Consider the following 24,699-nt stretch of genomic DNA (forward strand, 5'->3'; position numbering starts at 1 on the left):
ATGACATCACAGACTGAATCGCCAGTGACATCACAGAATCTTCCTTTGCTGGTGGAGTGACATCATTCCACCACCAAATATCTTCCTCTTTATTCTTGTTTACATTCAAAATAGTCCAGGATTCAGTCGTTTTTAATCAAATATCAGGGCATCAAACTCATTTCCATTTGGGCCAAAATCTGAATGTTCATAAAGTTCCTGTTGCGCCGGATCGTATTGATAAAAACCAATTCAATTGTTAAAAGTGTTCCTTAAAATAACATCATATTGAACATCTTTTCACACTAATCAGTCCATCCAGGATTGTTTTTGTGGTTTTCTGCCATCAACATCACAGATTTCGTGGCGCTAATTTAGAAATATTCCTAAGGAATTTTTACAATAATTGCGCTAATATATGATGTTAAATGTGACCTTTTATTAATCGCTCTATCGGTCATGGACTATAACTTGACATCAAGTCAGGCTGAGACGGCGCTCACTTGAACCAAAATGTTTTTGGACAATTTTGAGAAAAAATGTTGATAAACTCAGAAAAATGTGGGGATTTGTTGGTTTTTGTGTGAATTTTGTGGTTATTTGTGAAAACCTGGAGGGGCCTATTGCTGTAATTTGGAGTCTAGAGGGCCACATAGAAAGCTATGGCGGGCCAGATTTGGCCCTCGGGCCTTGAGTTTGACATACTTGCCATATATGATAATCTGGAGAACTTTTTTCAATATCTATACTTTGGGAAGTTAATTTTGCTTGTTTAGTCAAACATTTATTTTCTTTTGTACAGAGGAAAAAGAGAGCGGGAAAGAAAATGTATAATAAATAGATGTAAACAACATGACAAAGTAAAAGATAAAAACTATAACTATTGATTTCTAAATCTTGTTGAGTTGGGTCGGATTGATTAAACCTCGTTTTTAATATCAGGCTTAAGACTCAAAAATTGTAAATTTAGTAATAGTTGTAATGTACTAGTATTGTTGTGGCTTGTTTATTGTTGTCATAGCAACTGCCTACCAAGATGGCTGTCAGTTAAAACAAAGAACGTTGTAATCTGTACTTTCAGTTTGTTTTCGTTAGCTTTTAAAAGGCACGATGTAGTTCTTATTATAAATAGTTTTTCTCCATTAATTCCCGTTTTTACTTTTATCAGCAGAAATGTTTCAGTGTTTATTTTGTTTCACAGTTTGTTATGTTCTTGGTGTTAGCTAACCGCGGTGTGTGGATCTGGTTCTGTGTGTCGTTCCAAACCCCCCAGGCTCCGTTCCCACCCCTCACCCCGGTATCAGTGCTGACTGATTAAGATCCTGATCTCTCCTGTTTCTTGAACGGCGTTCACACCGACGGCGCTGCCCCGGCCCATGGCTCTGGGTTGGTTAAATAGGCATATCGCCATAGCAACACCGCGCTTCCTCTGCCAAGGAATTGACCTGCTACTGACACGATCTTCCAGATTGTCTCTGCTCAGGCTCACAGCCGCTGTACGGAAACAGAGAGGCTCAGTCTGCTGGGTCTCAGATAGCGTCACGCATATAGAGCAGGACGGAAAGCTCCTTAAGCTGCGGCGCTGATACTGGTGACTTTAATACCTGCAGATCAAAGTTTTAAACCCAGCCGAGAGAGGAATCCGTTGAAGAAAAAGTAACAACTGGTAATTTATCTAAATGTCAATGGAATCTACTTGGTGCCATTAATTATGAATAATTTAAAAATGGAGCCATTTGGTGGGAATGCAGCCTTATGCCTAAAAGCAATAATTTGGCTTAAAAATGGAGGGTGCGTCTTTCAAAGTAATATTTTCAACATGTTATTCATAAATTTGTAAATGCCACCTAAGAGTAAATATTTAGTTCACAAACTAAATTTTTAGTTGGCAAGCTAAATACTAAGCTCCAAACTATTTAGCTAGCATGTTAACTATTTGGATTGAAGGTGAATATTTAGTTAGCAAGCTAAATATTTAAATCCATCTAAAATATTTTGTTAGCAAATTAAATATTTACCTCTAAACAAAATGGTTAGTTTGCTCCGAGCAAGCTACATATTTAGTTGTAACCTATAATTAGCAAGCTAGATATTTAGCTCCAACCTAAATGGTTAGCACGTAAGCTAGCAATTTAGTTTGAAGCCATATATTTATTTAGAAAGCTAAATATTTACCTTGTCACAAAAATAGCTAGGTAGCTCTGAGAAAGATACATATTTAGCTTCAACCTAAGAATTGTTAGTAAGCTAACAATTTAGCACCAAACTGAATATTTAGTTAACAAGTTCACTAACCTGAGAAAATATTTAGTTAAGAAGCTAACTACTTGCTAGCTAAATTTTTAGTTGGAAGGTAAATATTTAGCTAAGTATTTAGTTTTTGACTGTGTAACAAAACATAATTGTATTTGATATTAAAGAGAATCGTGTATTTAGATGGTTAAAAACAACATTCCTGGCATCATATAAATATGTTTTTGGTATCAGATCAGTTTTTCAGGCCAATATGGACCAAAAGCTCTTGACAGAAGATTTCAGGTCAGTCATTCCTGTTTAGTGAAATCCATCTCCTCCATCGCCTGCAGCAGAGGCCGCCTGGCCGGCTTACTGGTTAGCTGGATGGCTGGCTAAGTGAAACCTTGGCAACCCTGTGATCGCTCTGATGTGGGGGATTTCGTTTTTGCTCTCAGCTCCAATCCCGAGAAGTGACTCCAACAGGAAGTAACACATTAGCAGAACAATCAGGTTCCTTGTTGGGGAGCTTTGCGGCGCCACAGTTTGCCATTAACACGGCTGGGAGATCTGATCTGGTCAGACAGATGAAAGGCTTTGCAGGTGGCGCGGATACGTCACTTTATCCTCTGGATAAATGGATATGTGTGCACATACATTTATCTGTAATCTTTAGAAATGCTGCTGCGGGGGCGTGCCATGGTGGCGTAGCGGTTAGCACGACCCGCATTTGGAGGCCTTGAGTCCTCGACGCGGCTGTCACAGGTTCGACTCCCGGACCCGACGACATTTGCCGCATGTCTTCCCCCCTCTCCTTCCCGTCAGTCTACTGTCATTTAAGGGACACTAGAGCCCACAAAAAGACCCCCTGGAGGGGTAAAAAAAGAAAAAGAAATGCTGCTGCTGAAAACATCAGCAGGAATAAGACCAAACACAGCAAATAAATAAGAAACAATTATGTATTAAATAGAAAATGTGGCTGTTTTAGATAATACGGATAAATAGTTTTTAAAATTACAAATAAATAAGATGTAAATAGTTCCTTAAGAACTCAAGTGAGCTAATCAAATATTTGTTTTAGTTTATTCTGGAGAAAAAAACTATAATATTGGAGAATTGTACATTAAACATATTTTTGTGTTTTTATTATTTAAAGCCTTTTAATCTGCCATTTTGTTGCTGAAATGTGCAAAACAGATAAACTTGATTGATTGATAAAATATTAAAGACAGCTTGTATTTAGATGTGTCTATGCATGCAAATAGGAATAAAGTTGTATTCAAAAAGTACATTTCTATGTTTACATCCAAATTTTAAAGATTTTTTACAGTCATATGCTGCAGTATATGCATTAGAAAATGGTCAAGTATTTAAAATAATCTCTCTTATGCCAAACAGTCCATGTGACATTTTTTATGTTTGGATCAAAATTCAAGGTCAAAATCAAGATACATCTTTGGTATTATTGTTCCATTTATTGCCACATTAATATACTTTCCTATAAAATATGATTTTTAAAAGTATTAGACACTGGGACAGTCAGGTTATTTATCATCCTCACACATAAAGAATCGCTTCGTTTTGTTCGCCCTCCCCGTCTCGCTCTCTCTCAGCCGTATGTGTGGCAGGTGGATTTCCTGTCTTTGTAATTAGAACCAAATTAGGTTAAACTGCGTTTCTTCCCTCAGCCCGCGGTCCGTGGAGAGCCTCAGTCCTGCACCTCCAGGCACACAGAATTAGCCCGGCCACACACTGGGAGCCTAATGGACAGGCGTGTACGCCGCGGCTGCTGCGGCACAACACCTCGCACCTGCACATATCACACATCCCATGCTCTCTCTCATCATTAAACATCGCATTATATAGCTGCTGCCGTGTTTTTGTGGCTGCGCAGGTGGAGCTGGGAAGCTGGGATCCGATTGGTGCGAGGTGGACTCCTTTATTTTGGGTGTGAGTTGAGCTCTAATTGAAGACTGATGGATTTACATTAATTTCCTCCACACACCTGCCTCCTTTATCTGCTCTCCGATAGCCGCGGCTCTGCTAGCCAGCCTCTCTATTATGAAAAATGGGCTCCCTTTGACACACACAACCACGGAAATCGCTGTTACTCACTGCAGTTGGTGGCACAGGAGAAAATGTACCTGAGAAGCTGTGAAATTCAACATGTTTGCCAATAAAAAAAAACAGAACAAAACAGTGAAGGGAACAGGTGCAGCTTTTCTGTTTCTGCTGATGGATAAAATGAGCAGCTACTCCAAAAGCCAGAGGATTCAGAATAAGTTTGTTTGGCTTTTCTCCAACATAAATAATCACAGTAATTAACCAGCAGCACCCTTCTGGACCTGGAAGGTTGGAAGTTTTGATGTTGAACCAAAGCGAGCGATAATCGGAGGAGGGGGAACCTGACCTAACATGAAATTTAAAGGCGAGGTGGCGAGGGGCTAATGGTGCTGTCAGGTGTGACTGACGGGGGTAACTGCTGACGAAGAGGAGGAGGAGCAGGGGAGTAAAAACAGAGGAGCGTAATGCATCCTCCGCCGGTTCGGGGCCGACCCCACCAGCTGGAGAGTAATTGCTGAGTTGGGGAAGGGAGAGCAGAACAGGTTCACATGATTGACTTGTCATTGATCATAATCCTAATTGCATCCATCCAAATCCCCGGGGTGTGATCTGTCTGCTGGGCGCACATGTGCACCATGAGTGTGTGTGCTTATATGTAAAAATGTGTAATGTACCTTTATGGATGACATGAGAGATGCTTAAAACTAAAACGCGTAAAGGATTGGAGAAATCTGGAGGTCAATGAAACACGTGTTGCTCCTATAAACTCCATTTATTCACTGCAAATAGGGTTTACTGCCATGCTGATTCTGGTAGATTTTACCAGAATCTACCAAAAAAAAAATAAAAAAATATATATATATATAAATGAATATTATTCTAAAAAATAATAAGAATATTTTTATTGTTTTATTGATTGTTTTTAATCAATAAATATAAGAATAAATATAAGAAATTTAGATAATATTTGTTTATTCAAATATTTTTCTTTTTTTTTTACTAAAGAAGACATTTTTACATTTGCACTATATAAGGAATGTCCCTCTGTACAATATTGTTGGTACTCCACCGTCATTAAAGAAAAAAAATTATTACCATAATTACAGACATTTGTCAAAATTTTAATTTTACAATTTCTACTTCTTTATTCCTGTGACAGACTGGTGACCTGTCCAGGTGACCCCACCTCTCGCCCAGAACGTCCATTGGAGAGGCACCAGCACCTCCTGACCCCACCAGGGTCAAGGATGTTAGAAAATAGATGGATGGATAGTTCTTTATTCAAATATTTTTTTACTAAAGGAGAAATTTGCACAGCCTGTATAAGGAATGTACTTATGGACAAAGTATTATAGTGTAGTACTGAATACGGTAACATACACAGGTTGGTCCGGTTCAGTGTACTATTCTGTCTGTCTCCATTGTAAAAGCAACCGTGTACCATACATATACAATACTACACCATGTGTACAGCATAGTGTAGTATAGTGTGACAGTATAGTACAGTGTAGTATGGTATACTATGATGGTATACTACATAGTAGTATGCATACTATAGAATAGCATAGAATGGTATAGTATGTTGTGGTGCAGTATTGCATGGTGTAGTATAGTGTACTACAACACAGAATGTATGATATTGTATAGTACGATGTAGCATAGCATAGTGTGTTATAGTGTACTATAGTATGGTGCAGCATAGTGTGGTATACTATAAAATAGTACAGCATGGTATAGTTTGGTATGGTGTAGTATAGTTAAGTGTAGTATAGTGTGGTATTATATGGTGTAGCATAGTTCAGCATGCTATAGTATAGTATATTGTACTATAATACAGCACAGTAAAGTTTAGTAGAATAAAGAGTTTATATAACTTTGATTCACTGCCAGGGAGATAATAGTGACGCACTGACATGGCAACATTATCACAGATAATGTTTATATATTTTTAAGTCGTATAATTGTATGATATTGTAGAACAAAACTAAAAACATTTTTATTAGAAATTAGGCATTAGGCATAGATGTATTCTTACGATAAAATTCAAAACTGATATTTGCAATGACATAATTTGTTTCATTAAATTCCTTCCTGATGATTTAACTGATGGAAAGTGAGGTCGGTCCGTTGCCCGTTGCCTCGTCAGCCGCGTGTTTTCCTGCGTTGCGGCGGGATTGATGTGTTGTTGAGTTGGAATGTTACACTGAGACGCTGACCTTTCTTTAATGCTCCACTTTAACATTTGGCCAAATGAGATTCACATGCAGTCTGGGGGGAACAAACACAAAGGCCAACAACTGGAGCAGCACTAGCTCTGCCAAGGCTAGCCGACCCCGCGACCCCAACCGGCCCGCTCATGTTCAGTCCCATCCCTTAAACCGAGTCATTTTTGACATTTATCAAACCGACTTTACTATATTTACCATTAATGGAAAGATAATTAAATATCGTCATGTTGCATCTAAACAAAATCTGTTTTCCTTCTGTCTTTATGTGCAGTTTAAACTGACAGATTATTTCGCTCATAAAATCTTGTTTATAGTGAGAAAGTCTGGAGATAGTAAATAATATCCAAGAGTTATTGACTAAAAACAAGCTGAGAAGTTTCTTGTACATTATTTTTGTCTGATCCCAAGGCTATCTTTCTATTTGCAGTAGAAAATATTTGGTAAAACTTTATGTTTTTGCAGTGTAGTTGTCTGACCTTTGAGACAAAGCAAAACAGAAATTAGCTAAAAGTCGGAGTTTGGGAAAAAGGTTAAAACTGAGATGAGATTTAGATCAAACTTAATAATTGTTTAATGTTTATTAGACATATTTATGCATGTTTGTTTTGGCTGCTTGAGAAAAGTTTCATCAAGTCAAATTTAAGACTTCAGACCATTAGAATGAAATTTAAGACCTTTATTGCAACAGAAATGTACAAAAGATGATAAATTAGCATTTTCCCACGATGGAATAAAGCTAGCTTGCTGTCGCTGTTATATTAGCCGCTAGCGACTGGAAGAATCAACGGCTCGATTCGCAGAACATAATGAAGATGACTCGAATGTTAGCCTGAAAGAAAAGTCCCAGGAGGAAAAAAATACATAAAATATACAAGATTGCAAAATTTAGTACTAAGGAAATGTCAAGAAAATAAAAAATATTAAAATTATGAGGATAGTCACAATATTGTGACTTTATTCTAGTATTATGAATACTACGGTGATTGTACGAATTTATTTCACAATATTACGACCTTATTCTCGCAAATTTATGACTTTCTCAAAACATGACATTATACTCATAACTGTACTTTATTCTTGACATATTACAACTTTATTCTCATAATGCTATGTTTTTATTCTCGTAATTGTACGACATTGTTCCGTAATACAATGATTTATTCTTGTAATTTTGTTTTTATTTTGTATTTGTTCTTAGCATGTTCTCAGATTAACCTTGAAATGAGAAAATTTAAGACCTGTGATTAATGTATTTAAAGCCAAGTTAAATTTTAATAATTAAGTCGAGACTTTTTAAGGTCTTAATCTTAGGTAATTAAATGTAAGACTTTAATGACGCGTTGTTAGCCTGAAAAACTTAAAGAGGGAAAGTTTGGGGGAAGGTAAACATGCTAGCCTCCCGGTGGAGAGAGTGAGGAAATAAGAGGAGCTTAATGTTGTTCGGCAGACAGAAGCCAACGCGTCTCTTTAATGTGGCTCCCATCGGGGGGCTCCCGGTGCCCGCATCCCGCTCCCAGCATCCTTCAGAAGACGGCCCTGCCAACAACTGGTGCGAGCGCAGCAGCGTGCCAGCTGCCAAACATGACATTTGCTGGCTGGGCAACTGAACCCCAGCGGGGGACATCTGCAGAGCAGCCTTTCATCCCCTCGCCGGGTACCTGTGTGGCCCCCGGCCCCTGAGAGCCAGCATGAATACGCTCACTCTTCCTCCCAGCTGGGCTCCTCACAGCCACGATGCAAGCACGCACACACACACACCCCCACACATTAATAAGTAAATAAATGTGCATGAAGCCACACACAGACAGAAACACACAACAAACAGCTTCCAGGATCAACATCTGCAGCTCTGGGGGCCGCTTTTGTTTCCCCTGTTGTTTCATCATCAGGGGCTGGCAGGCGGGTTCTGCTGCTATTGTTGGAGTTTCAACCGCAGACCCTGTTTGCAGCAAGGGACGCCATTTAATCCTCACCAGAGGTTGATCAAATATGCAAATGCGAGCCGGGGCCCGAGTGCAGGCAGCAGAAAGATACCAGCAGAGCGAGAAGGAAGAGCGACGGCTAATGGAGGGACGAACATTAGCCGTTTTGACCCGACTCCGGCCCGCTCTAACCCAACTCCGGCCCGCTCTAACCCGACTCCGGCCCGCTCTAACCCGACTCCGGCCCGCTCTGACCCGACTCCGGCCCGCTTTGACCCGACTCCGGCCCGCTTTAACTCGACTCCAGTCTGCTCTGACCCGACTCCGGCCCGCTCTAACCCGACTCCGGCCCGCTCTAACCCGACTCCGGCCCGCTTTGACCTGACTCCGGCCCGCTTTGACCTGACTCCGGCCCGCTCTAACCCGACTCCGGTCTGCTTTAACCTGCCTAAAAACTTCGGTCTCAGTTCGGTTGAAGTGAACTCTGGTTTGGTTTGAATGTATGTGAACGCCAAGTGGACTGAAGTCCGCTCCAAAAGCAGGAAGTGGACTACAGCGCAGGGCATTCTGGGTAAATACAATTAAAACAAACGAGCTAGCCTAGCACTAGAGGGAGAAATGGCTCATGGTCTTTAGCCAAAAAGAAAAAAGACAGAAATCCTCCAACCGCTGAAATCTGACATTGTGCAAATGCAATAAATCACACTGAAATTATGGAGCTAAATTAGAGCCAAATGTTTCATTCATTTGAAAAATAAAATTGTAAAAGAAAAACAAACTTGAAGTTGAAAACTTTTTCCCACTTGAAATAAAACGTTGATTTGGTTCTGGATGCATTCTGTAGTAATTATACATTTTTCACTTTTCCACATTTTGATTTTTTTTTTTCAGTTCTATGTTTTATGTTTTCAGCTTAAAATATTTCAAAACTGTTTTTTTTTGTTTTTTTTACTTTTACATCTGTTTTTTTCTCAGTGTAAGTCTTTGGCCCCAATTTTGTGTATGGGCCGTGGACTGATGTGTGACAGTGGCTGTGTCAAATAATCAATATTATCTGAACTTATCTTTAGTCTTCGTTTTTTACATAATTTCCATAATATCAACATCTTACAGAAGACAATGTATTAATCTTCTGTTTGCAAATGTTTATGTTGTTTTTTAAATTTATTTTTCTTTCACTGACTGTCTTTGAAAGAAATTTGCTCATTTATTTTTAGTTTGAAAACATTTTTGTAATTTTTAAAGTTTTAGGCAAAAACTAAGAAAGGTTTACAATTTTGGTTTTCAAATTAACAAAACTTTAGGTCCTAAATTAGCTCCACAGTAACACTTCTTTGCTACTATTCTAGCCAATCGTTTTGACAACAGAGAAACAATATGGAGTTTGTGCTATTTAAATACTTTGCATTGTTGTGGGTTTTAAGCAATCATACTCTAACCACCGATTATTGTCTTTAAATGATAATGTAGTAACTCATGTATCAGCTGATATTTATTTTAGGTGAACTGTTCAGTTTGTTGGTTGTTAAATGGTTTAAATTGGTTTGTGTGTCGTTCATTTACCAAAGCTGTAAAATCGTTGTTGCTAACCTGCTGCTCTGCAGTATTTAAATGATCTCACTGCTCAGGATTCCTGACTGATGTGTGTCTCAGCCAAGAGGTTCCTGTTTATCTTCCCTGTCTCTGTAATTCGGCTTGATCTCCGACCACTTGTTGTCATGAGCGGTTCTGTAACGGTTCTGCTCTCGGCTGACATCCCATTAGCCCCACATTAGAAAAAAAGGAAGAAAATTTCTAATCACGGTGCCGCCGGGACGCCGGGACTCACAGCTCCTATTTCACTTAACCTCCAGCAGGAGAGATCAGACTATGCGTCTCAATGTTTGTCCCTAATTACCTCCCTACAGTGAGCTGCCACACACAATTTAATCCAATTTTCATCCCCTCTCATCTTTAACATCTCAGTCAAACATGCATGCAGCGGTTTATATTTACAACCCCGACAGTTCCCGCTGGAGCTGTAATCGCACGTCGTATCAGAGGAATTGGATCAGCACTTTGTGTTGACACCTGACTCCTTCGGTACCGCTTTGTGTTCAGGTTGGATAGATTAAACATGAAATAATCCTAATTTCAACTCCCCAAAATGCTTACTGTGACTAAAACTATATAACGACTACCAGAGAGTGGTTTAAAAACAATAACCCATGAACAATTGATATTTTGGTTAAATTGAATGATAAGTGTTGTATGCTTTGGAGTACCCCAAGGTTCAGTCCTGGGGTCTTTTATTTAATATCTATATGTTCCCACTAGCTTTATAGATTATTACAAATAAGATCTGCAGATGACACATAGCTCTATATTAAAATGTCACAATAAATCAGTTAATCGCATAATAAATTAAAATGAGCTCAATAATTTCCTTTGGCAAGATTGATCTTTTTACTAAGAGACAAAAGCCTTCTGTCTGCTGTTTTGGTCCCAACTAGCTCTTTTTTAAAGGACAATTTTCTTTACAGGCGCTATAATTTGCTTTATTTGTTGTTTCTGTTGTTTTGTTTATTTATTTTGGAGATTTATTATGCTATTGCATTGCTTGGAAATGTCCTCAAAACAACAATATCATCGTTTATCGCAATAACTTCTAGGACTACTTATTGTAAAGCAAGATTTGTGATTGTGACAGAATGTTTTTTGTATTTTGTGCACAAAATCATTATTGGATAACAAGATTTAACTTCCTCAGTTCTGCCTATTTTCAGTTGTTTTGTCTCTTTAAATCCAAATAATCTGCTTCTGGCCACGTCCCCCAACTGAACGCGTACACTCACACTGTTTGAGTCGGCTGCAAACAGATGCTCAATTATACAACTGTACATCTTTGAAAAGCAGAAGTGGAGCCTCCTGCACAACCAACAAAGATGCAGCAAATGGTAAGTCTGGATGGTAAGTCAACAACAAAACATTTCTCTTTTCAAGCAGCCATTGTACAGCGGGAAAACTAGCTGACCAAAGGTGCTGGAACTCTGCTGGGGTTGCCAGATAACGGGGCAGTATCTGCTGATTTGTGACGTTACATTACAGTTTTTGAAAGGGACATTTCTCCAGACACCAAAAACCAATAACTTGTAGCTAAAAAACAACTGTTTTTAAGTGCTTTGGCTGTTTTTAGAAGCAGCTGAAACCCAAACGGAAGCACAAAAATTTTTCAAAATGTGACTTTTGCATAATACGTCCTCTTGAAAAGCAGCTCCTATATCTTTCTGAAAAACTGCTTTTAAATCTGTACACTTAAAAGCACCGGAGTTTTAGATTTAGTATTTTGTCAGCGTTCTCTCTGAAGTGTGTGCGGTTTCTCACCTGCACACGCTCGCCGTCGCCTCTGCAGCGTCCTCTGAACATGTGTCGACCCCTGCAGGAGCCCGCCTGGCGGAGACCTGAGCACTTGCATGCGCAGCTTTCTGCTTGCTGCACGTGTGTGTGCAGCATGACGCGGCCGCCCCCCTGCCCCGAACACACACCCGTTGGCTGTGCATGGCGGCTCTTTGTCGGACCCGGCTTGCCAGCGGTACACGCTGTGCCTGGCGCCCTGCGGAGGGAGAAGGAAGGAGCACAGCGGGGCCGGGCCGCCTCCAACACCTCTCCCACCGAGCCAGAGGCCCCTCCGGTGGGGCTCCCAACACCAGAACAGACCCTGGGAGGAAGAATAATGAGGACCTAGACTGTGCTGCACAGGGTGACACGTAGGGATGTCATCATGTGTTTTCAACCACACACACACACACACACACACAAACACAAACACACACACACACACCGAGATGTAAACATGCAAATATAGAAACATATGCACACATGAATGCCTGCTTGTTCTCATTACACTGTTTACAGAAAGACTTTGGCGCTCCGTAAGAATTAAAGGTTATTATAGTTTACTAAAACTAATGAAAACTGAAATGGAGAAAACATTTTGTTAACTGAAACAAATAAAAATAGTAATTATTGGGGGAAAAAAAACAACTAACTGGAAGCAAACGGCAAAAACACAAAATCTTACCAAGTATTTTTGGTTAAGTTTCTATTGTAAATATTTTAATATGTTTGAAATAAGACAAAACTAAGTTGCAAGTTACTTTTCAATAAGATAACAGAGGTTGTTCTAAGTAAAACTTGCTTAATATTGATGGGGGAAAAGTAGTAATTGCACTGGCAGATCTTTTCACTTTAACATTGTAAAAATGTTTTTTTGTAAGTGAAATAATCTCCCTGTGCAACTAGAACGTTTTCATCAATATTAAGAGGAAACTTTCCTGGTTTGAAGAGTTTTGCAGCTCATTATAACGAGAAACTCGTTTTAAAAACGTGTAAACTCATTAAGATGAGAAACGTTTGTATTTTATTTCTCACTAAAACAAGAACGTTTTTCTTTTTATTGAGGAATTTATATCTTTTTGTAAACAAGACAAAATATACTTAATATTTTGTGTTTTTGCCATGTTAAATGTTAAAGAAACTCTTGCATTGCTTTGCTGTTTCATCATGGTTCAGTCAAATCAAATGTAGGACGAAGTCGTTGATTTAATGTCGCATTTAGAGGCTGCAGGATGCTGCAGTCCTCCTTGATGCGGCGCTGCAGTCTCCTCCTCCTCTTCACTTCAACATTTCAGCTTGTTGCATCGTCTGCATTAAGTTTTGATTCAGTCATATGTTCATTTCTCAGGTGTGCCGTCGATCAATGAAATATTAAACCTATGAATTCAAGGGGATGTCACATTCTGTGTTTCATCCATTATGCAAACCTACACTACAATGTTGACGTTTTGAATTTCAATACGGAGGAAGAAACGAGAAATCTTTAAGCTTTTAAACTGTTTTACAATCCTGAACAGAAACATAAATTTTCTAAAATGAAAATAAAAAGGTGAGCTGTGGGAGCAGTTTTTAAAAAATGAAGCATGAATTGTTTCTGCTTATAACTTATTAACTTTTATCTTCTGTCCATGTGTCACATCTTCAATAAAAATCACCCAAGAGTCGTTTCATCAACAGCTGAAACCAGAAGTTTATACATTTTGTTTCTCTCTTTCTGAAGAAAAATCAGACTAAATGTCTCGTTTCAGGTCATTTAAAATGACCAAAATTATTTCTATTTGCTAAATCCCGCAATAAGATAAATATTTAAGAAATGTATTTATTAAGTCAAAAGTTTTGGTAAATTTTGTCAGTATCTGAACAATATAATGTGACAAAAAAGATAGAAAACATGAGGAAAGGAATTATGTTTACATTGGTTTGTACTTTTATTGTCATTTTCTAGCACTTTGAGATTTACATGTAAAGTGCGTAATAAATAAAATTGTATATTATTATTATAAGAACCCACTACTGAGTCCCAATAAAGCTAAAATAGTCTGGTTATAACTGACAAAATGAGTAAAACTAAAAGAACTGTAATGACCTGCATGCATGATGCCCTTATTTTGATTCATAGACAGAAACATTGCAACACGACGTCACATGCCCAAAATCCAGCTTCCTGCTGGAGGGCAAAAAGCTGCTAGCCAACAATGACAAGCATTGGTTGTAGCTGTTAAGTTATCAATATAATGCACTTAATATTAAATGTATGTGTGATACATAAAGGAAAAAGGGACAGAGTGCTTTGCTACTATTATAAACATTACAGCAACTAGACAACAAGGTCAGGCAAAAGTTTAAAGGGAAAGGGAAGTAAGTCAGCTATGCTAGCTTGACTATGACAACCTTCACATATAGATGTGATGTGGAACTCTGCGGGTTTCAGGTCAGTTAAAAAATAAAATAAGGCAACAGACACACCAACTCTGACAGGCCATCAGTAGAGCAGGGGCTTAAATTAGCTAATCAACCACTGTAGTGTTAGCTTAGCTAATAGCAGCGGTAGCTAATCTACCACAGCGATCAATTATTAATAATCACAAAATAAACATCAAGCCTAAACACATAAAACTGTGACTGTTCTGTTCTTTGTGTGGGAAATGATACATTAACCCTGATACATCAGTGAGTTGTTGTCAGTCGCTATGGCAACGAGTCTGCGTGTAGTGTGGCCGACACAGAAAGCGAGAAAAAAGTGGTTTTGATTTGTTCTTGAACAGTTTTCCTGCTTTATTTTTCTTTTTGCTGTGGCGCACTGCACTACATTAACAATATCTACATCTCCAGGTTTCATTTCGTTAACGGAGTCGTTCTACCGTGACTACGGATGGCATGTAAGAGAATCGTCTTCTTGCCCTCCAGTGTTGTGCACATTCGTGAAATTTCCAGATGTAAACAATCACATTCAAGGTGTCTATATCAGTAAAGCCTTTATATGTTACAAACAAAAACTGGACATTTTTTCAGTCTCATTCCACTTTCGTCCCGTGAAGCCGTCATTAACTCTCCTCAGCAGTCAGGAGGAGCTGAGGAGGGGAAGAGATTTGGTTACCGTAACATAAATCTCCACGTCTCCTCTGTGTGTGAAAGTCGGGCAGTGGGGTGACGAGCCTCTTAGCACCGCTGTCTTTGGGAACGCCAGCATGTTTCCCAGAGGAGATAGAAGAGATAGGCCTGGCGCCTCAACACAAGTCTTTCAACCCTCCTTCGCTCTGCTTCCCTCACCGTCTGCGCTTATCTCAGCAAAGACACAACAGGGTTCTGTACACCAGAGCAAAGCGGGGAGGATTCAGATGGCAGTCCACTATGGAGGGGCTGGAGAATCACTCCCTCTGTTCCACAAAACAACAACGCATCAGACGGCTGTACAGCATGATCCAAACCTACTGTAAGTTTCTGCTGCGCACAAATAGATGCTGTTCATACAGAATGAAAAAACAGAAAATTACCCACATCCGGACAGATCCCAACTCAGATTTGGGCAATCAAACTAATACCATTGGAGTATTTCAACCCTAAGCAGCAGTGGAGGCCACATTTAAGCTAATCTGCTGATGGAAGAGCTAATTTCTCTTTTATCGTTTGAAAGCATCTAGCATTCATTAAATGAGTTCTGCATCTGTGTTTAGGTTTTGGTCATCGACTTTTAAGATTTCTTAGTTACACATTTATATTGATGCTCTTATTTTCAAATCTGTCTACTAAGCAGTTCCATCCACAGTTATTGAACTTTGTTCAACTGAAAGTTAACAAAACACCCAAGTAAATTAGTGGTTTAGAATTTATCTGGAATAAATAATATACGGGAAGCTAAGTGTGCTAAACGTTTTAAAAGTTAGCAAAAACACTAATGGGATAAAAAAAATTAATTAGCGCCACTATTTGTGCATTAGCAGAAGTGTTCCCGTCCCTAGTAATTACTTTATCACATTGAGAAGCGTTGGGTTGTTTTTTTCCTGCTAAAACAGCTTTTTGTATTTCCTACAGTTATGTTTGTCAACATTAAAGCGTGACAAAAAGAAGCAAATAAAGGAGAAATCTGGAAGAGAGTTAAAGTAAACACAACTCCTTAGGCACATATTCCAGCATCTCTTCATCGCTACTTGTGTGTCTTGAAGTCTGAGATGTAAATCATATGTGACAGCGCTCTGATATGGGCTAATAGGACCCTCAGATCTGAAAGCTGAGGGCCATTTCAGCAAACACTCTGCCGTGCAGTCCGCAGGTTGTTTGTCTCACACACACACACACTCAGAGGTAGCCCTGAAGACAACTAAGAGGCCATTTCTTGACTGACCATAACTCAGCTCATCACACACACACACACACAAACTTAAATTTACACAAATAAACAACCAACAAGAGACAAAATACACATTTTGTTTTTCCATCTACATCTTAAAGGGAACCCATTATATAAAATTGAATTTCCATTTGAGTCTCAACTGCTTCTAAAAAACACCCAGCTGTTTTGTGTCAGTAAGTTAAGGTTTTTTTGTCTGGAAAATGAGCCGCTTCAAAACCATTGTTAAGTCACGCTGTCATTACCCAGCAACCCCAGTGGAGTTCTGCCCGTTACCTAGCAACCAAATCTGAATTTCATCACTGTACAATGGCTGCTGGAAAAAACAAAAAACATGAACTGTACATGCTTTTCAAACATGTACAGTTGTATAATATTGCGTGTCTGTTTGCAGCCATTTTCATGTGTGAGTGTAAATGTTGAGTTGGTGGGTGTGGCCAGCAGCTTATTTGTATTTAAAGTGACAAGAGCCCCTAAAGCAGCTCATTCGGAAAGGAGCAGACTAAAATCTCATTATTTAACAATGATTTTGTGAAAAACATGTAACAAACATGTTTTGAATAGGCCATATATCTATCCTAATGTTTATTTTTGGGTTTTCCTGGTTGAAGACATCCATGCCTCCCATCTCTCAGCGGAGTATCAACCTGTGTGTGTGTGTGTGTGTGAAGGAGGGGGTTGGGTGTCTTGGTCAGAGTATTGACTCCTAAAACAGATGCCGTTGTGTGTGGGCGTGTGCGCGCGCGTGTGTGTGTGTGTGTGTGTGTGTGTGTGTATGTGCCACCTATGTCAACATGGTCGGTCTCCGGACTCGATGCTGCAAGCAGATAGGACTCTGCCCACAGAGACGCAGAGTCTAGACTCCAGATGTGTTCACACACACACACACCCACACACCCCTACGCACGCACACACACACACACACACACACACATCACATTCAACAGTCCACTACACATAGAGTTTACTATGGATAGTGTAAATACTTCTTACTAGGAAGTATAACCTTAAACTTTTGCACATTTTGTCACTTTAAAACCACACATTTCTGTGTATTTTATTTATTCTACCTTTTGTCTAACTTCTTTTAGACTAATAACTCTTTAAGTAAATTAGTTATTTAATTTACCTTTGGGATCAATAAAAGCATTTTTGAATTTGAACAGCTAAAACTTTGTCAGATTGGATTAAAAGCATTTGTGATTTTTTTTAACTTCACTTTAGAGTGAAGTTCAAAAAATGTATGTGAAATAAAATATTTGATGGTTAAAAGGGTAAATAACATCATATTGTGTTGGATCTGTTTTGGTTTTGGATTGTTTTCTTTCCTTTTATGTTTCAGAAAAATTATTCAACGATTGTTGAACAACCAAGTGACTCTGGTGTTTTCTTCCAACTTTTGCTGTCGTCAAAAGTTCAAAAGTCTAATAAAAGATTAATAAACACAAAAACAAAGATATTATATATAATTTCAGTATATTTTAGTTAGTTTTATAGATGTGCGATTTAGTTCTAGTTACAGTTTTTCCTTGTTAATTATCTTTTTTTCACCAAAATGCTTCAGTTTTTAGTTTTAGTTAATTATAATAACCTTGGTTGCTGGTGCAGCGCCCCCACAGGCGAGGAGGGGAAAAGGTTTGTCAAACTGAAGTTGAATCACAGCAGCTGAAAATGAACAAATGTTGCAGTTTTTGTCTCAAATTAAACTAAATATATGAGACAATCAGGTGTGAAAACACTTTGAAAGAATCGTATATCTTGTAAATGATTCCAGCACAAACTTTACACACATATCCAGACAATCCCAAGTTACAGCACTGCAAAAACTAACTTTGACTGCTTTACTGGTGTTGTTTCACAGTCGTGTGCATTTAAATTAACAGCCACTTCTCTGAAAACTGCACTGAAATAAACAGAAACATATGCTGGTTGCATATGCTCAGCACTGCTTTATTTAGACCGTTCTAAAGCAACACAACGACGAGGGTGTTTTTGTGAGAAAGACACATGGTTAAATTGCAACTGTTATACAAAACAAGTCTCGGGGAGAGAAAAAGTAAAGAGCAGAAGTGTTCGGAGCACAGATGCACCCGCTCTCTAGCTATCTCCTGCGCTTGTGGGTATAGTGCCGATCCAGCTATTCTTGTTGGTTTGTTAATTGTTTGTCACCCACCAGGTGCCATCTGTCTGTAGTCCCACAGTCCCCGAGCCATGTGGGCCGGCCTGCCTGGCGCCTGCCAACGTCACTGACCTGCAGCAACCGTCCACACCTCCGTCACACACCTCCTGATCCGTCTGGGATAAATAGCTTCTCCCTCAACTTCTGTGCCGCCATAACGGCTTCCCAATCTGTCCTGTGTTGGAAGGCAAGGAGGGGGGAGGAGGGGTGACAGGAAGAGGGAAGAGACACAGAGAGCAAGAATAAACAAGAGCGATGGATGGAGGCAGAGATAAGACGTCTGTAAACTCTGATTACTGAAGCTTCACAAAGAAAACGGACACTCGAAAAGTCACAAACCAGCCAATCATCCCAAATACTACAAAGCATGTTTTCCTTTTTATCAAATGTACCAATTCCTCAACAAAGCAGAAGAAACGTCCTGAAGTTTGTAAATGAACATCAGAAAGATGTGAAGTGACTGTGAACACAATGTGGACATGGAGAGGAAAATGACTCTGCTGCGACTGCAGGCGGTTGGACTCCAATAACAGAAAAACACTCGCTAGATTTATCACTAGAGTCTGAAAACTCGTTCTATGTAGCTATAAAGTTGCTAAGTTGGCCACGCCCTTAGTGTGTCCCGACTCCGCCCACTTTTGATTTTTATTTATTAATTTGGAGGTGGGGTTAAGCTTTCACATACACTTTAAAGGGGCAGTTTTATGTGTTTTCCAGGGATATAGTAAAATTTTATAGCACAATCAAGCATTTACCTTCAGTTGTTATAAAAATCCTGAAAATATTAAATATGCCTTAAAATATATTTATCATCCTGATTCAACACCTTGAAATTGGTACTCTGTCTCTTTAAAAACTCATGCTCTTTCTGAAGCTCCGCCTCCATGAAGTCATCACAACATGGCTCCTCTATTAATCCTTTAACAATGTTATACCAGCTTTTCTCCGAGAAGAAGTAGCTCCTATAATGAGCTCAGGTGTTTGCTAATTGCTGCTGGCTAGTGTGAAGGAGCTGGGTGGGGGAGGAGCTGTGTCTCAAAGGCGGGGCCAGGTCCAACCAGGTGTTTTGCAGAAGGATTTCTCAAACATGCATGAAAGAATGAAATCAAACAGTTTTATGGGTTTTTTTTGTTTTTGTGGGGTTTTTTTTAAATCAAGGCAAAACTTCAGGTATGTTTATGATGAGGGAATGACATCATAACAAGATGTCTGGCTCAAAAAGACATTTTTACACAATACTGGTCATTTAAAGTGAAACATTCACTTTACCTAATACCTAATAAAGTGGCCAATGACTGGAAATAAGGATTTCCTTTAGTTCTCTTTATTCATCTCAGTATTACACATCATGTGACTATGTGACATCACATAGTTCTCAAGTGATGCCAGTCCTGTGAACTTTGTAACTGATAGCATCTTGCTAGGCAGTTGCTATGACAACAATGAACAAACATGCTTAGAACAAGCTCTTGCCTCATTCCTATCTTATAAACAATATAAGTACATTACACGTACTACTCGATTACATTTGAGTACTCCGTTTCTCAAACTTTTTCAGACTGAGGACCACTTAACCCATTTAATAAACACCCACTGACCACAGATCCTGAAATAAGGATTCTCAGCTTTCCAATGATGTCAAACACATGGAAATAAAAACAGAAGTTGTTCTTTACTACCAAATGTTGTGTTCATCAATAACATTCGGGTCTTAGAAGCACAATAAAAGAATAATAGAAACTCGAGTTTCTTTGACAGAAACAAAAGTTCTCTCCAGCACCATTAAATATAAAAAGTTATCCACTATATCAATTGTTTGTTGTATTTAAATTATCTTTAATTTAATAAAAATAACTGGTGACGTATAAGCAGAGCATTATAAGCAAGCAAAGTCGTAGAAAATAATGAACAGTTCTCATTCAGACTTGAGTCCTAGAGCTCATGAACTACACGGTAAACTACACGGTGAACTACACGGTCAGCAGGTCTGACTTGTCTTTCTCTGATCATGAAAATAATCCTGCCATTGTTTTCTATCTTCAGTTTTTCTTTTGAGTGACCCAGTTTTAAACTACTTATCCATTACTATTTTTAACTACAATCCCTTTGTAAGCTAACTGTTTGCGCCGCACTTTAAGATCACGTCACGGCAAAAAAAAACAAAAAAAAAACGGTCGTTTGCATGCAGTATCTTGTGGATCTCTAGGGGGCGCCCGTGGACCACCGGTGGTCCGGGGACTACAGTCTGAGAAAGCCTGCTTGAAGATAAATATCAGTGATATTTACTGCCGAGATAGCAAGATTAGTTTAGCTAATGAAGCTTTTAGCTGCTAGCTACGTGTACTTACTCTGCCAGTCTCCAAGACGTTGTTATTCAGTTTGTACGCCCGTTTAAACATTGTGTCCGTCCGTGAAGCACCTCCATTTTGTTCGCATTCTTCCTGATCATCAATTAAGGAACTAAATCGTAGTACTGAGGTCGGAGGCAGCCAGTAAACGTTTGACATATTTTCCTTCTCCGTTTCATTCGAGTCGATCTCGACAGCAGCCATTTTGTTCAAATATCATTCTCTCGCACATTAAGTGTGTGCGTTATTTTTGGTATCGAAGTGCATGCGCAAGCCTATCTAAGACCGCGCGGATCACTTCCGGTTCAGAACTGTGGGCGCTATGTATCATAACCCTAGCAAACCAGAAATGTCTCCTTTTTTTTTTTTTTTTGTGCCTCGCAGCAGTGAGAGAGCCGGGGATCCCAAACGGCGGAGCAGGTCACCTTCACCTGATGTTCGGGCAGCTGCGTGTTGAAAAATGAGATCAGCTGCTTGCTCACCGGGACGCGGGCAGCAGCCTGGAAACACCCAGGGCCAAGAGCAGCGACCGGCATGGGGCGGCCTAGGTGCAGTCTGCCGTCCCGGGCCCAGGCGGGTCACCTTGACGACCGGGCCCGGCGAACAGAACCGCGCCCCCCGCAGGGCGAACGGGGAGGTTTGACAGGTAATGAGGCATCGCAGTGAGACTGGAGCGGCGCTCGGATTAACCTCATATGAACAGAAACGAACCTGTTTGTGTTGGAGGGACAGCAGCTTGAAGAGAAACCTGGGAGGAATTTTATCCCATCAAGAAGTAAGAAAACAATAATTCAACATATTTAAACTCAAAAGTAAAAAGTATTCAAGTGTCCACGAAGTTATTCAAGTAAGAGTAAAAAAGTATTTGATGAAAAGTCTACTCAATACGAGCAACTGATCAAATTATCAATCACTTAATATGTCATATTACATCATCAGGCCCACCTCAATATAAAGGTAGGAGGAAATTTTGATATTTTAAGGAACAAAATGACAAAACTTTATATAAGTTACAAAACATAACAAAATTTTTTCCAAATCAGTTTCTTTCAATAAAAAACTTTATGAATGAAACTTTAACACAATCTGCAGGTGTGTGTCTGTGTCTGGTGACTTCTTGGTTAAAACATGTTTGTTTGTTTTTCATTCAATGGGTAGAAAATCCAGAACTTTTACTCAAGTAAAAGTACCGATACTACATAATAAAATTACTCAAGTAAAAATAAAAAGTACAGCGAAGTAAAAATACTCCTAAAAGTACATTTCTTCAAAAAAGTTACTCAAGTAAATGTAACTAGTTACTACCCAACTCCGCATTTATTTAAGCAAATATTTGGGAAATAAAGTACTTTTAGGAGTATTTATTATTTATTTTATCTTTATCTGAGTAAATTTGTTAAGTTTCACTGTTACTTTAAACACAAAAACCTTAAAGTATTTTTGGTCTAGTTTCTAATGCAAATATTTTACTACACTTGAAACTAATTTAGAAGTAACTTTTTAACAAGATAGGAGAGCTTGTTGTAAGTAAATAATTCATTAATATTGATGAAAGCGTACTGGTTCCACTGGCAGATGATTTCACTTACAGCAAGGACAAAATGTCACATTATGAATGAAATAATCTACATATAGAACCAGAATGTTTTCACCTTTCATTTTGTTCTCCTCTGGCTCCCTGAGGTTATTTTTCATGTTTCTTATTAAAACATTCAACATGATCCAGGCTCCTGTCTGCGTTTTGATCCATCACAGTTCATTACACTGTGAGATACTATGTTGATGCACCACTTGAAAAAACTACAAAAATGGCAGATCGGGGCTGAATTCAGACCAAAACATTGCAGTTCCTCTTAATATAGACAATTGAATAATTTACTTGTGAAAAGGAAGAATTGGAAAGCAAGACATCTTAAATAAAGGAGAATCTAACGTAAGGTTAATAAAACTACTACAGTTTGTACAGATGTTTGTTTTGCTCAGTTCGGTTTTACCAGAAAGCTGAAGGTTAGCACAAAATAAATGTTCCACCTTAATGTTTCTCTGCTCCCTCTGTTTGCAGTTTGAATTGGCCCGTTACGAACTTCAGCTACTAAAGCCCTCAGATGCTGGTATTTAGTTATAAAAATATAAAAATGGGCAGCAGTGAGGTTATTTCCTTAGCAGATTTCAGAAGATGATGAATGATTACAGGATAAGTGTTCTTGCTAACAGCGGCCCATTTTCTCCAAACGTTGCCACAGATGCTGGCGGCTCTGACCTCAAGTAATTATTAGATCTGGTCCCACTGGACAGATTTCCAGTAACACTCCTGCATGGAACTGGAGACGGGCCTAGCAGGTCCAAGACATGATTAGCAGCACCGGGGTCCAACTCGGACCCAGCGTCCAGGTCCGGTTTGAGGAGAGGAGGCAGAACCGATGACTGGTAATGATGTCACAACGCGGGGCGCCATGGAGGCCAGTCATCCACCTCAAACCCTGTCATCTGAAATACTGATAAGAAATAAAAAATGTTCCCATCCCCGACTGTCAAAGATTTCTCAACATTTCCTTTCTCTGCCAAATTTCACCAAGTCTGTCAGATTGTAAAGATTTGGAGTAAAATCATCCATTTTGGGAAACTGAAGAGCCTTGCCGCGATGCATTGTGTGTCACATATTTAGGTTAAAACAATATATTTAACTCCAAATTAAATCTGTAGTTAGCAAGCTAAATATTTGGTTTGAAGTCAAGAATTTATATTTTATTAGCTTGCTATTGAAGCTAAATATCTAGTTATATTTATCTATCTAAATAGTTGGAAATACTTAGTTTGCTGAATATTCAGAACTTTGATATTTAGAGTGAATAACTTGAATTTGAAAAATTAACCTGCATTTTTTTCTACGTCTCATTTTTGGTTCTGTATCTTTAAAATTTGCGCCTCATAGTGTTTGACATCTTAAAACTGGCAACTTTGTCAGAATATTTGTGGGTTTTATCTATTTCTGGGCAGTTATGGTCTTTAACTCCTTGAATAATGGAGGTCTGCTGTATATTAACTCATATTAAAGATGGAAAATTAGCCTTTTTAACATTTGTATGTTTACTTTTTATTTCAATTTACCATTGCTGTTTTTTCTGAGCCAGGAAATGTGTCATTGTGACCAAAAAGGTTCATGTTCAGGGAAGACTCTCAGGCTGAACTCTTCTCCAAGTCACCACAAAGAAAGGGAGGGAAATCATAATAATGATGAACAGTTGAAATAAATTACAGCTTCCAAACTCAAACTGTGGCTTCCTGACATTAGCTGCACTCATCATATTAAGCTTAAGTTGCCAAAACTGTGATTTAGCTCGACCCAGCCTATGAATCAGGCAATTACAACATTCTCAGCTGTGACTTCATAAGCAGATTGTTTGATAAGATGCAGAAAACTGCTACTTTCATAGGAAATTCTTGCATTTCAAATGTTGGAGGAAGTAGTGGCTTTCTGTCGCTGAGCATTTGCAACATGTTAGGCATTATTATCATGTACGGGGGCTGGGATTGAGCTGTGGGAGGATCCTGGCAGTTACCGGGCTGAAGCCTTGATCCAGTGCGTCTAATCACAGCAGCTTTGGTTCAAACATCAGGAAATCATTTACATGGCGTCGACTCATAGGGAGAAGTTATGACAGTCGACTCGCTCACTGGCAGGAGCCACGTCAGTCTGTACAAACCTGTTTGAAATAGTGGGAGAAAAATTAATGCCAACATTTCAGAACTTCAGCTAAAAAAGAAGACTCCTAATCTGTTGCCTTGTTAACGTAAAGGGGAAATAGTAACATTGTGCATGTTTTATACCTCCATTTTGGTTTCTACTGCTTCTAAAAACAGACCAAGCACTTAAAAAAATAGCCAGTCGGTTTTTGGCAATAAGTTCATGCTTTTGTTGTCTGGAAAATTAATCTTTTGAATCTGATGTCACAAATCAGCAGGCACTGTCCCTGTTGCCTAGCAACCCCAGCAGAGTTCTGCCCATTACCTAGCAACCTCAGCA

At 39.0% G+C, this 24,699-nt stretch overlaps 1 protein-coding gene across 4 annotated transcripts in view; it reads right to left on the reverse strand.

Moving 5' to 3' along the window:
• Positions 1 to 24,699, reverse strand: part of LOC114134038 (uncharacterized) — a 73,208-nt gene that overhangs the window by 10,122 nt on the left and 38,387 nt on the right. Inside the window, exons 1-3 of one of the 4 annotated variants that reach the window (XM_028000255.1) lie at positions 21,158 to 21,414; positions 18,322 to 18,502; positions 11,789 to 12,122 (exon numbers count right to left, since the gene is read on the reverse strand). In XM_028000255.1, coding sequence (XP_027856056.1) covers positions 11,789 to 11,917 — 129 coding nt within the window. In that variant the 5' untranslated portion in view covers positions 11,918 to 12,122; positions 18,322 to 18,502; positions 21,158 to 21,414. Of the gene's footprint in view, positions 1 to 11,788; positions 12,123 to 18,077; positions 18,503 to 21,157; positions 21,430 to 24,235; positions 24,380 to 24,699 lie in introns of those variants that run through there. The other 3 variants (XM_028000254.1, XM_028000253.1, XR_003593329.1) reach the window with 3 other exon arrangements.

Source organism: Xiphophorus couchianus, chromosome 19 (assembly GCF_001444195.1).
Source record: "Xiphophorus couchianus chromosome 19, X_couchianus-1.0, whole genome shotgun sequence".
Classification (NCBI taxonomy): domain Eukaryota; kingdom Metazoa; phylum Chordata; class Actinopteri; order Cyprinodontiformes; family Poeciliidae; genus Xiphophorus; species Xiphophorus couchianus.